The following is a 13,704-nucleotide window of genomic DNA, read 5'->3' as shown; positions in this document are numbered from 1 at the left end:
ATACAGAAAATGAGTAATGTGGTGAAAATAAAATTGCTGAAATGTAATGAAGACTTGCTTTACCCAATATTTACCTAAAATTCACTTAAAATGTTGAATTTATAAGTAGAAATTGTTCTAAAGTATCTGAAAAACACCCATCACCTATGGGCTAAAATATTATATTTACATTTCTTGTCAAGTCTCCACAAGTAAAACAAATGGCTTTCCCCAGGGCCTAATTTCTCAGAAGCATCATAAGCCTAAGGATATTATAAAAACGATTGAATGAATCATGTTCAAATTATGGTCTGTTTCCCAAAAGCATCGTAACTTAGTACTTGAAAATCATCTCAATCTATGAGTGACCTGGAGTAATCACAGAGCTCTTATGAGCATCATAAGGACATATATGCAGACACCTGTAAGACAATTGTTAAATTACACTTCTTACAATTGAATACAGTTAATGTTGAGATTAATACACTGTAAAGGGATCAATGGAAAGGAGGAGGCGAGAACCGGCTTGACAATATAACTAATAGTTTTAATGACAAACTTAAAAGACAAACACACACACACACATGATGGACATGTCCGTAAACGAACTCTCTCTCCCGCACGATCCTCTGCAGTCGACCTTTATCCCTCTCGGAGGCTTAATTAGCCTAATACGGGACCGGGTGTGTAGGATCACGACCCAGCCCCGCCCTCCGCCCTGCCACATACACTTTATGCAGTAATATACAATGTAACCAAAATACTTATATTCAATATTTTGTTTACATTTATCTATATAAAATACAATTATATAGGTCTACTGATTCATCAGTAAGCCTATACATTTTTAAGTAGGCTATTTTATGTATAATGATATATAATTATATAGTTTAAAATAAATTCATAAAATGATAGATAAATAAATTACTGAGTTAATAGGCATAAATCAATAAATTACCTACACAGATTTGTGTGCACGACCATGCTGTTGGCACACAGAGGGAATGGAGATGTTATATTTAGGGTACAATTGTCTATCTTGTCTTTTCAAAATGTCTTCCCACCTTCCTCCTCTTGTACATGGTGAACTTAGTTATATTCAATATGTGCTTTATCATTGGCCATTTAAGTTTTTAAATCAAGAATCTTTCCTTGTCTGAGTTCATATTTTTAACTCCATGTTGTTTGACTTTTGACACTCTTTTGCCTCCACAGGTATAGCTGTGTTTCCATCTGTGATGGGTTTATGATGCAAGTTAAACTTCCCATGTGTTCACTACTGTATATTCCTGCCAAACAGATGTCTGTCCGCCAGTCATTTCCTCTTCAGCCTTTCAGTGTTCTCTTTCAAAATCTCGACTTGATTAGTGTATTTCATTTCATTGTGTTACAAATAAAAATAAAAAAAAATAATGGTTATTATGTGCTAAACATGTTCGTTTAGCAATGTAAAATAACTTTGGGAATCAAAGGAAATATATAAAATGTTTTTTTTATTCCACCATGTCTTCTCCACAGCTTGTGTGTGGTATGCCAGGAAAGACAGCAAAATCTACTTAAACAGGACTGGAAAAAAAACCTGAACCAAGTGACATTTGTTTGCATTTGACTCTGAAGTAGTTTTTTGCACCAAGGTATTTTATGTCAGAATCTGCACTTATAGAGAATATACATTGAGTTATAGTGTGTTATTTTCTATTTTGTATCTTTAATGAGCACTAGTTATGTGGCAACTGAATAAATAATGTTGGATAAATCTTTGAGTTATGTTTAAAATGTTCCTTTTCTAAAAGTGTGGATCAGTGCAGCAACTCCAGAAGCATACATTCAACTATAATAAAATACTCGCTGATGTAATGGGACACATTTTAATGAACATTTATTCATTTAGTAGACCATTTTATCCTAAGCGACTTACAAATGAGGAATAAAGCAAATGTATTCATCCTAAGGAGGCAATAAAATGAGTGCCTCAATACAAAGTTTTAAAATTGCTCAGAGAAGTATAGAGAGGAAAGTGAGGGACAGTAGTGAAATAATTAATAATTTATTATAATAATAATTAAAAAAAAAGTTAATGCATTACTAGGATTGGATCAAATTCTCATGGAAAAGATGTGTCCTTGGATTTTTTTATTTTGTTTTTAAGTTGCAAGGGAATCAGCTGCTTGGGTGGAGTTGGGAATGTCGTTCCAACCTGTATGAGATGTACAAATGTGTTTAATATGCTATGTTAGGTATTTGCTCAGCAGTACTAGAATATAAGAAAACAAAGCATTTAAATGATAAGATATGTTTTTTAAAGACATACAAGACACTTTCTTAACATACTTAAAGGAATATTCAGTTCAGCTTGCTCGACAGCATTTTTGGCATAATGTTCATTACCACAAACATTCATTTTGACTCGTCCCTCCTTTTCTTTAAAAACAATGTCTGCAACCACAGACCACAGAAGATGGACAGTGAAATAATTCTTCCAATTTATATTTTATTGTATGTACATGATATTGCTCTGTTTGACTTAAGAAGGTGTTCACCAAATCTACTTTTATTTAAAGAGAGAAAAAACAAGTTCTATGTATGCCACTTTATATCCAGCTATCAAAATGCAATAATTATAGATGCAATTTCTGCATAAAGCACTTGCATTGTTCTTCTTACCTCTAGCGGTTTTATTTTATATTAAATTAGGTTTCTTTTAGTTTTCATATTTGTTTCTTTATCAGCACCTCTTTGGTTATGTTGTGATCTGAAAATTTTTTGTCATACCTGATTTTGAAAAGGGAAGGTAACTAATTCTGCTGCTGAAATAATCTGTTTTCTGAGCAAGAAATAAAAATAACACATTGATGCTAAAATCTTTGCACTTTAACCCTAACAACCATCATTGTGCATTCTTCTTTTAAGGGCCATTACGCCATAAGTAATAGAATTAATACATGTCTTCACAAAATTACGATTAAATGGATTAAAATTTCAAAGCCACAATATAAAATTACTGCACAATTGCTCAAGTTAATATTATCCCCATGCCGGAGACTGAATAAATTGCAATTAACAATAATTAAAACCAGGGTTAGAAAAATGTAGTTGCAATATTGATTAGATTTTGCTAAATAAGAATTAAATAACAGTCTTTTACACTGCATGTGTGATTGCTCTTTCCTTTTTTTTTTTTTAAAAAAAGCTTGCATATTATAATTATATAATGTTTTAAATATAATTAATTTAATTATATCTGTGGTATTACAAATGTTATATCAATAATTAAACGTTTTAATTTTACCCTACTTTTAATCATTTTCTTTTTTCACATAATGAATGTTTGTGCACTTATGACTGGGCTACAATATGTTAATACATCGAAGTTATATTTAAGGTAATTTTGTGAAATATGCTAATGGAATTTATCAAAATCACCTCATAAATTATTTACACTCACTGAATCGTTAATGAGCAGTCACCGGCCATAATTATAATAATAGCTTTTAAAAGCTCTACAACTGCAAATATTATTTATACCTTTTTTTTCTTGATCTTTGTGACGTTATATTCAGTTTTTCACGAGAGCTTTCTGAATGTAATATTAATTGTTGCAGTAACTGCACGTGCAGTTATTACATGGTGGAAACTGACGTAAACTCTCAAAACACAACATTGCGAGAATGTTACATAAAAATACCAATTACATTTACTTGGTATAAAACGAAATTGAGCTAAAAAAGTAAACTCGAAAACACAGAATACAAATTTAACTAAAAGGGAAGAAAGGGTGTACTTTTTTCATGTTCGTTCCCGCGTGTGAAGGTTGCCCGGACGTTGTATACACAACGAATTAGTGCATCATAATATAGCAATTTTATCTTGCCAAATATATAGCCTAATTATTTAAAAAAAATTGTGAAGCCTTTAGTCAATTGTAAGAAACTTTCTCTAGCAAGTTGAACTAGTTAAATGACTGTTTAAAACAGTCGTTATCTATAATCCATAGGTGATTTATGTTGTTGTTTATTTACAGAGCGAGCTCAATGCAATGCACGAGTATTTGTAATGACGTCATTTAAAAAGTGAAAAATAGGAGTGAATCCCACCCTGAAAGTTGGTCAAAGGGGCCTGACGTCACGTTCCCACAATGCACGCGCCCATCAGCTCGAGCGCTGCAGTGTTTAGAGGGAAAGAAACAGCAGGCCCCAAAAATACAGATATTATTGAGAACAAAAACGGACACATTTTCCACCGATAACGATTCGTGCGAATTCATCGAGAAATGGACGAGCAGCGAAATTTGTTTGGCACGATTGCGAGTTGTAAAATGGAGGAATGCCCGTGAAATACAACTTTTGCGGTGATCAAAAGTTTCTGGTGAGCGCAAGATTGTTTTCATGCAAATGTTGTAGAGAATTAAAGACCGCGTGCGGTGTTTGCATTGCTGCTGAAATGTTTAAAACCCTCCTAGTGTTTAGTTGACTCTTTAAAAGTAACATTTGTGCCGTTTACCTTCATACGAAATCTAAATGTTTTCTGCGTGAGCAAACAAAGTAGCTACGAAAAACATTGTGGCATATTCTTTGTATTTATTCTAAAAGATCTGAATATACGTTAAAGACAAGAAAGGCTTTGATTTTCATACCAGTTCGTGTCGATTTGACCATTTAATCGAAATGTTCTGCGGTTCTGTGGAGATTGTGCTGAGCGAAGCGTGCCACAGGTTTCAGACCTCGAAACGTGCAGAGTAAATGTAAAGATACAACAAAGGGAAATATTTTAATTTTGTTTAAACTAAAAAGGTTTATTATACGTATATTATTATTTATATATATATATATATATATAACTAAAAAGGTTTATTATTCGTATAGTATCTCTCCCTCTAGATATATTATATAACTTAAAATGTTTATTATTCAAAGTTTTGGTTAACATGATATTTGAAATGAATGTGTAAAAACTATTTAAGAACTTTTGCCTTTTATAAATCCGGTACACTACAACTGGTAACACTTTACTACAAGGTTCCATTAGTTAACATGAACTAACAACGAACAATACTTTTACAGCATTTTTTTAATCTTGTTTAATGTTGATTTCAATGTTTAGCAATATTTTTTTTTAATCAAAAGTTGTAAATGTTAACATTAGTTATTGCACTATAAACTAACACTGTACAATTTTTATTAACTAACATTAACAAAGATTAATAAATGCTGTAAAAATAAACTGTTCATTGTTAGTTCATGATCCCTAATGCATTAACTAATGTTAACAAATGGACCCTTATTGTAAAGTGTTACCCTGCAATGAATATTCAAAGCAGAGCAAATAAAAACTGTTTTATTATGTGAATTACTTCCTTTAGGTTGATGTTTGATAATGAATACAAGCACACATTGTCCAAACTGAACTCTGAATTGAATTCAGAAACCTCAGAACATTTCTTAAAAAATAAGAACTATATCTTAATTTTGATATAATCTTGAGTTATGTATATTTGAAACGTACTGCGAATGATTGCTTGAGTGTTGTCTATCCATTCTTTAGTTAGTGAGGCAGTAATAATGGACAGGCATTTTCCGGAGGTCTGTCAGGATAATGAATGTGCTTTTGTGAGACTTGAAAAAGGTAAACAAACCCTTTACAAATGTCACTAACCAATCTTCATGGACATCCCTTAGGGGTGTTTTTAGTTTCTTGTGTTGAAATCTGTTACCATCACTATTCAGGGGCAGGTGGGTTCAAAGACTACACTGCATTTCCACCAAACACTCATTTGGGAAATTATTATTATTATTCATTTGTATGTTGTTCTATTATTTATATATATATATATATATAAGCACTAAATAAAAAAAAGAAGTTGAGTTAATTACAAATATTCTGTTGGTAAAATCAAGTGTTTTTGTTAGTGATTTTTGTCAGTTGCTCCACTATACAGATTTTCTTTCCCATTTCTTTTTTTAAATTTTATAACAAAGGATGTAAATTCTTTGTTTTTGTTTTTAAGAGATTTTATGTGCATGGTATTTACATATTAAAATAAACAAAAGTCTAAATTTAAAGGAATATTCCGGGTTCAAAACAAGTTAAGCTCAATCGAGAGCATTTGTGGCATAATTTGGATTACAACAAAAATGTATTTTGACTCGTCCCTCCTTTTCTTTAAAAAAGCAAAAACATGATTTTAGAGTGATACAGTCTCTTACTAACCTTTTCTATTTAAAGTTATATCTAATTTTACAACTGCCGTAATGATGTAATTGGTAAAACCCTAAAAGGCCGTAAAAACAATTATTTAAACTAATTTACAGCTCAGATAATACACAAGTTCTAACAGAACAATTAATTTAAGTGCATTTATAAAATTATGAGCTTCACATTTCTGCCTTTTTAAACCCTCCAAAAATTGTCCCCATTCACTTTTATTGTAAGTGCCTCACTGTAACCTCGATTAAATTTTTGTGGTAATCAACATTGTTACAAATGCTGTTGATTGGGGCCTGGTTAGCTCAGCGAGTATTGAAGCTGACTACCACCCCTGGTGTCACGAGTTCAAATCCAGGGTGTGCTGATTGACTTCAGCCAGGAGTAGCAACCAAATTGGCCCAGTTGCTAGGAAGGGTAGGGTCTCATGGGGTAACCTCCTCATGGTCACTATTAGGGGTTCTCGCTCTCATTGGGGTGCGTGGTAAGTTGTGCGTGGATCGCAGAGAGTAGCATGAGCCTCCTGTGCTGTGAGTCTCTGCAGTGTCATGCACGACGAGCCACGTGATAAGATGCGCAGATTGATTGTTTCAGAAGCGGAGGCAACTGAGATTTGTCCTCCGCCACCCGGATTGAGGTGAGTAACCACACCACTAAAGGACCTACTAGGAAGTAGTGGGAACTGGGCATTTCAAATTGGGAGAAAAAGTGGATCAAATAAAAAAAAAGAAATGCTGTCTATTGAGCTTAACTAGTGTTGAACCTGGAATATTCCTTTAATAAAGCATACATATCTATGTTGTATAGAACGTAATCTTTTTCTATTTACCTAACGTAGTCAAAGTTGATTTAGTAATTAAATCAATATAAATAATATTTTTGACTTGAACAAAACCAGTTAATTTAGTTTACACACATTTATGGCATTATCTGGCAATACATATTTTATACACATTTTAGTTTAGAACCTGGTACAACCTCCAAGCTGATAAACAAATTTGTGGCTATAATAACAATATAGCAATGAAATATGATTGTTATACTTAACAACATGTTCCCATGCTTGGTAATGAATTACACTGATCCATTTTAGGTTTTGTTATTATTATTTAAGATACACATTAGCCATAAACAACCTAATGACTTTCAGGGTGAAAACATTTTCCATCACACTGATCAGGCACCTGCTTCATCTTTGTGTTTGTGTGCAGGATTTTAAACATGTGTAAAAACAACTTCCAGTCTCAAGGAAAATGATCTGTCAGAGTTTCTTCTCAGGTACTTGTGAAATACTTTTGTCCTAAATAATTAAGGAAAAAGTACTCTTTTTCTGAACTTATAGTGTGGCATATTGTGGTCTATACTAATGTATCTCAAATCATCTTCGGCTTTCCTCAGATGTACAATTACATGCTCCCTGAAAACTACTCATATGTGAGAAAATGTTCCATGGCAAAGAGCAGTTAAACATCCACCTCCAGACCCACGACCCCAACAAACAAGAACTGCGGTGTGAAGAATGTGGCAAGCATTACAACACTCGCCTCGGTCTTAAACGTCACGTGGCCACACATGCCACCTCTGTCACTGGTGACCTCACCTGTAAGGTTTGTCGTCAGGTGTATGAGAGCATGTCAGCATTGCTAGAGCACCTAAGTACGCACACTGGCCGACCTCCTCCAGGGACTGTGGTTCGGGAAAGAAAGCACCAATGTGAACGCTGCGGCCGTCGCTTTTTTACTCGCAAGGATGTCAGGCGCCATGCGGTGGTGCATACAGGTAGACGAGACTTCTTGTGTCCACGTTGCGCCCAACGTTTTGGCCGGCGCGACCACCTCACCCGGCACCTGAAGAAAAGCCATGCGCAGGAGCTGGAGACCCTGAACTCGATGCCTATTAAAGAAGAGCCCAGTCCCACAATGTGCTCTGTTGGATCTCCAAAGGATGCAACAGAGGCTTTTTCAATGGGCATGTTCAACCCACAAGGCCTGCCTAGTGCATCTATATCAGGGGTCAATCATAATCATTCAGTGGTTTCTGGCCCCCTGTCCAACCCCATGGGGGTAGGCTGCTACCTTGATCCGAGCAAGCCTCAACCGCAGCAGTACCAACAGGCTCATAGATATCAGCCTAGTTCCACTACCTCATATCTGAAAGTAGAGATGGAGAACTTCCTGACCGAACTCCAGTGTGGGCCTATGCCACCGCAAGCTGCTGTGGCGACCACAGTCGCTCGGCCAGGCGACCTCCTCCCTGAATGCCTTGCAGGTCAGAGTGCCCATTTCACCCTCAGGAACTCAGCGTTCACCTCAGCTGAGCCCCCTTCCAACTCAGCCAACATGGACCTTTCACATCTGCTGGGGTTCCTGCCATTCGGCCTGCCTCCTTACAGCACTCCCTTGAATTCTGGAAGCCTCGTGATGGGATACTCCACCCCCACCACTGCTGCATCCCCAAGCCCTACCTCTCAGCTCTCTGGGCCATTTACCTCATTTCAGCCACAGTCACTGCATGAGCCTCAGGCTTCAGGGCACTTAAACCAGCTCTCTGGTTTCTCTCCAACTCTACCTCGATTCCATCAGGCTTTCCAACAGTGATGTTACCCATGTCTACTATGACCTGCCAGTCAAATGCAACAATATAGCTTACAGGTAATAGAGCTGTTCAGTCATGGCGTGAATTTGTAGGCCAACCTGGAAGGCTTATTCGCCATAGGTATCCTCGCGATTTCCCAATGGGTTTTTAGAATAGCATTTTTTAAATTTATGAGCAAAATAAGTTCTGTGGTAAACAGTACCGAAGAGACTTTACCATTTAGTTGTACTATTTAATTACATTAAATAGTACTAAAAGGTCCTTTTTTTGCATCAGTGTAATGACTCCGGACGGACACATTACAAAGATTCTGCCCTTCCAACAAGTGTTTATGCCGGTTTATGCTATTTTAATGGTAAATGTGTTAAAGGTGATTAAGAAAAAAAAAATAAGCGTTAAATGTTGAGTAAGCGATTCCCGAAAAAGACTTTTGATATTTGAACTCAACAGCCGAACAAACACACCCCTCCCTTCAGTGCTCCTTTAGAAGCTTTTTTCAGCGCGCACAGAACAGACAGCTAGCAGACCATGAAGAGATATATGTGGAATTTGACGAAGTGTATCGGATTAAAATGACTTAGTCCACCTTTTTTTAGGCTTATAGGCTTCACATTGCTGCCTTTAAACCCTTGGCCCCATTCAATTCCACTGTAAGTGCCTCACTGTAACCTTTTAATTCGAAGGAGGAACAAGTAAAAAAATATTCTGTGGTAATCAACATTATGCAGCAATTGCTTTCGATTGAGCTTAATTTGTATTTAACCTAGAATATTCCTTTAAAACAAATCACGAATGGTGAGTCATCTGTTGACTTTCATATTAACACATTAAGATTATTGAAATAAATCTCTGAAAATTGAAATAACTTTGCTAAATCATTACTTTTCAAAATCTTCATGTAGTCAAGCCCCTTCCAACATCATCTAGAAATTTTAATTTTCCACTGGTAAATATGACTTTGCTGGGTCATTCATGTGCTCGGAAAGCGTGATTGCAATATTTCAGACTTCTCTTGAAGGCAATGTTAACCACAGACTTCACTTTACTCATAAATTGAAAACCGCTATTCTATAATGGCTCAAATGCTAATTCTCTTCTGGATTTTAGGAATACAAACTGAACGGCTTTATGAACTGCAGACCGTGAAATTGTCTTCAAGTCAAGTAGATCCTGTAGAAATAGAGCAAGTTGATTAGCAAGACATCGTTGCTTGGATAGATGGAGTTTTGCTTTTAGAATAGATTTAACTTTGTGTTTTTTCCTAGATGGTCTTCCAGGTAACTGTTTTGTAGTGATAAACTGATTTGTAGTATGAAGTGAACTTATATAATTCATTTAAAGAAAAGTAAACAGAAACATTAGAAAAACAAATACCTCAAAAGTTTTTTTGTCAAGAAGTAAAAAAATGGTATTACAGTGTTCTCCGTTGTATAACGAAGCACTTTTTTTTCTTTCTATTTTTTCAATGGCACTTGTATGACTAAGAGTCAGACTGAACTGTGGTCTTTGATTTACCTCTCAGCCTACAGTCACTCAACACAAAAAACCTACCTCTCTAAGCTGAACCCTTGTAATGAAAAGGAGCGTCCTGTTTGACAAGAAATTAAGCGAATCCTCACGCATTCCAGTGTGTGAGGAACATTATCCCAGCTGAATTGTTTTTTTTTTTTTTTTTAATGCTCAAAATGTGTAGTTTTTAAGATTTTAGATTCAGATGATAGCATTAATTAGCTTGTGTTGATTTAGCCTTTAGGTAAACGTTTATAGGCGCAGTTGTGCTCACATCCTTAATGCTAATGAATGGAATCATGGTTTTTAGTGGAGACCTTGTCTCCTGTTATCCCCATATCTATATTAATTCCAAGGTATTTTATATGTGAATGCAAATTTGTTTTAGAAAAGTGCATTGATTATTCTGGAATATAAAGTCAAAATGAAAAGTAACAATTTGTTTAAAATGAAGTAGCCCATTCTGACAAATTCCCACAGTGGGAACTAAGTAAAATGACATGCCTTTAATTTCTTACAATTTTGAGTAATTTTAGTGATCTCTTTTAAAGCGAATTGATCGTGCTGGCAATATTTGTGTCCTGCATATATGTCATACTGTATCTTAAAGGTGAAGTATGTAATTTCTGCACTTCTAGCAGCACCAAACGAAATTGAAACAATTATGACTGATTTCAAACAAGTTTGAATGGCTTACTTGCAGTTATTTCTGCATATTAAAATGGGATGAGAGAGAGTATTAATTGAAGAACATCTAAACCTCAGATTACACACTTCACCTTTAAAGAATCTGTTTTTAAAACGGTTGTGCTAGTTTTACACACATGATTCCCACACTACAAAGTTTTCATCCTGAAGATTGGATGGTAATTTGCCTGGATTCAGGAGCTTCAAATATACATGCATGTTATAGCTGAAGCACTTCATGTATCTCTCCATGTAAAATAAGGAGCACTGTCAGAAAAATATTGTTTTACAATTTAACTTTTAATAGCATTTTAGTACTGTCTCTTCTTTCAACTCAGTGTTATGTTTATCAGTAGCCTGTAAGGTTACTGAGATGCTATGGTTTCGGTTCCATTTTGTTCAGACCAAAATGAAGGGATGTATACAGGAAACATAGAAATGTATAGTAGGATTTGAGTAATGAATTTGGTAGGGCATTACCTTTGGCTGAACTGAAATGAAACCAACTCAACTGTGATGTTTAGACTCAGACTGATCTACCTCAGTAAGATGCACACTGTGCAAAGCTGTACTGTACCTTTAGTGAGAAATGTAATGTTTCAATGGCTGTTTAGCAGGAGTAAAGGGGTGTTTTACATCTTTAAAATTCCCAGCATTGGCATTTTTGTGTTCAAAGGACTGTTTGCTTTCATCAACATTTTGAAAACAAAAGTAAATGTGAAAAAGCGAATACAGAAACAATGTTAAGGATGAGTTAAGAAATAAAGCATCTTGTAGAACTTGAGTATTTTTGGTGTGGACCACTTTATTTTCAGTGTTTATGATAAATTCATTAATTGTACTTGGTGAAGCTGGGAATTACAAGACATTGCAAATGTGCATTAAAACAGTACTATATCATTCCGTGCCATTCTGAAGCACACTTAAGCTTTTATTGAGCACATGCATGATAACTAAATTATAGTAAATATAGATTTAAATATAAACAATTAAAATGTCATTCATTTATAGTTAAACTGAAATAATTGTATAACCTAATATAATAGACAAATGTCGAACAAAAAGCTAATCAAAATGAAATTATTGTTGAATCTACATCAAATCACATGTGTGAACTTTGAAGACTACATTCTTCTTAATAGACAAACATTTTTTAGAACCTTGCAAAGTTTACAGACAAGAGTATATAACAATTTAAACTAAACATGACAGGTTTGTCTATATGTAAAATAAAATAACATGAGAGTTGGAAGAAAAAAAATTATGGTAAGCAATTGCAGTGTTTGTATTGCTTTCACATGTTTGCGTTTTGATATTCTTTCCAAATGTTTTAATTACATAGTTTTTTTCAGTCCACTTGATGTATGTATTAACGATCCATTATAACAATGTAATTACATAAACCACTTTTTTTATCATTATAAATAGAAATACACTGGCAGCCAAAAGTTTGGAATAATGTACAGATTTTGCTCTTATGGAAAGAAATTGATACTTATATTCACCAAAGTGGCATTCAACTGATCACAATGTATAGTCAGGATATTAATAACATGAAAAAACTTCTTAAACTACTTCAAAGAGTTCTCGTCAAACAAATCCTCCATGTGCAGCAATGACAGCTTTGCAGATTCTTGGCATTCTAGCTGTCAGTTTTTCCAGATACTCGGGTGACATTTCACCCCACACTTCCTGCAGCACTTGCCATAGATGTGGCTTTCTTGTCGGGCACTTCTCACACACCTTACAGTCTAACTGATCCCATAAAAGCTCAATGGGGTTACGATCCATAACACATTTTTCCAATTATCTGTTGCCTTTACCCATTTAAACCTTTATTTTTGTTTTTCTGTTTCAAAAGTGGCTTTTTCTTTTCCTCAAGACTGGCACCCCTGAGTCTTCGCTTTACTGTTGTACATGAAACTGGTGTTGAGCGGGTAGAAATCATTGAAGCTGTCAGCTGAGGACATGTGAGGCATCTATTTCTCAAAATAGAGACTCCGATGTACTTATCCTCTTGTTTAGTTGTACATCTGGCCTTCCACATCTCTTTCTGTCCTTGTTAGAGCCAGTTGTGCTTTGTATGAAATATTCAGTTTTTTTGGGCAATTTCAAGCATTGTATAGCCTCAAACAATCCTCAAAACAATGATTGACCGATTAGTTTCTAGAGAAATCTGTTTCTTATTTGCCATTTTTGACCTAATATTGACCTTAAGACATGCCAGTCTATTGCATACTGTGGCAACTCAAAAACAAACACAAAAACAATGTTAAGCTTCATTTAATTAACTAAACGGCTTTCAGCAGTGTTTGATATTATGGCAAGTGCATTTCTAGAACTAAATTATCAATTTAGCATTACTCAAGGATAAGGTGTTGGAGCGATGGATGCTGGAAATGGGGCCTGTCTAGATTTGATAAATTACTTTTTTCAGATAGTGATAGAGCTGTTTTTTTACATCAGTAATGTCCTGACTATACTTTGTGATCAGTTGAATGGCACTTTGGTGAATTAAAGTACCAATTTCCTTCCGAAACAGCAAAATCTGACATTATTCCAAACTTTTGTCCACCAGAGTACTTGTTAACATAGATATTTCTTCTAAATCCACATACTCTTTCCAAAACACTTGTACTTCAGGACAATCCCAAAATAAATGCTTAATGTAGTTTCAGGAGGATTTCTATAAACGCTGTACCACAAGTATCTTCAACGGGTATACTCGATGGA

The 13,704-nt window shown here is 35.0% G+C and overlaps 2 protein-coding genes across 5 annotated transcripts in view; both read left to right on the top strand.

The window, feature by feature from the left end:
* pan2 (poly(A) specific ribonuclease subunit PAN2) overlaps positions 1–2,575 on the top strand; it is a 29,046-nt gene extending 26,471 nt beyond the window's left edge. For all 3 annotated transcript variants that reach the window (XM_052091385.1, XM_052091384.1, XM_052091386.1), the window contains one exon: positions 1,195–2,575. In XM_052091385.1, coding sequence (XP_051947345.1) covers positions 1,195–1,229 — 35 coding nt within the window. In that variant the 3' untranslated portion in view covers positions 1,230–2,575. The remainder of the gene's footprint in view (positions 1–1,194) is intronic.
* Positions 2,576–4,137: 1,562 nt separating this feature from the next.
* plagx (pleiomorphic adenoma gene X) lies at positions 4,138–11,745 on the top strand. Of its 2 annotated transcripts, none has more exons than XM_052091489.1 (3): positions 4,138–4,344; positions 7,392–7,458; positions 7,579–11,745. In XM_052091489.1, exon 3 carries the CDS (start codon positions 7,623–7,625, stop codon positions 8,775–8,777), a length of 1,155 nt encoding a protein of 384 aa, XP_051947449.1. In that variant the 5' UTR covers positions 4,138–4,344; positions 7,392–7,458; positions 7,579–7,622; the 3' UTR covers positions 8,778–11,745. The 2 variants fall into 2 exon arrangements, with proteins under 2 accessions (XP_051947449.1, XP_051947450.1); XM_052091490.1 differs by lacking the exon at positions 4,138–4,344 and adding an exon at positions 5,317–5,601.
* The last annotated feature ends 1,959 nt before the right edge of the window (positions 11,746–13,704 follow it).

This window comes from Xyrauchen texanus, chromosome 25 (genome assembly GCF_025860055.1).
Source record: "Xyrauchen texanus isolate HMW12.3.18 chromosome 25, RBS_HiC_50CHRs, whole genome shotgun sequence".
Classification (NCBI taxonomy): Eukaryota; Metazoa; Chordata; class Actinopteri; order Cypriniformes; family Catostomidae; genus Xyrauchen; species Xyrauchen texanus.
Note: the sequence above shows the minus strand (reverse complement) of the source record. Positions and strands in the feature narration are given on the sequence as shown.

Bases quoted from the DNA above. Each gene is read 5' to 3' on its own strand.
- plagx (XM_052091489.1), top strand. From the start codon at position 7,623: ATGTTCCATGGCAAAGAGCAGTTAAACATCCACCTCCAGACCCACGAC.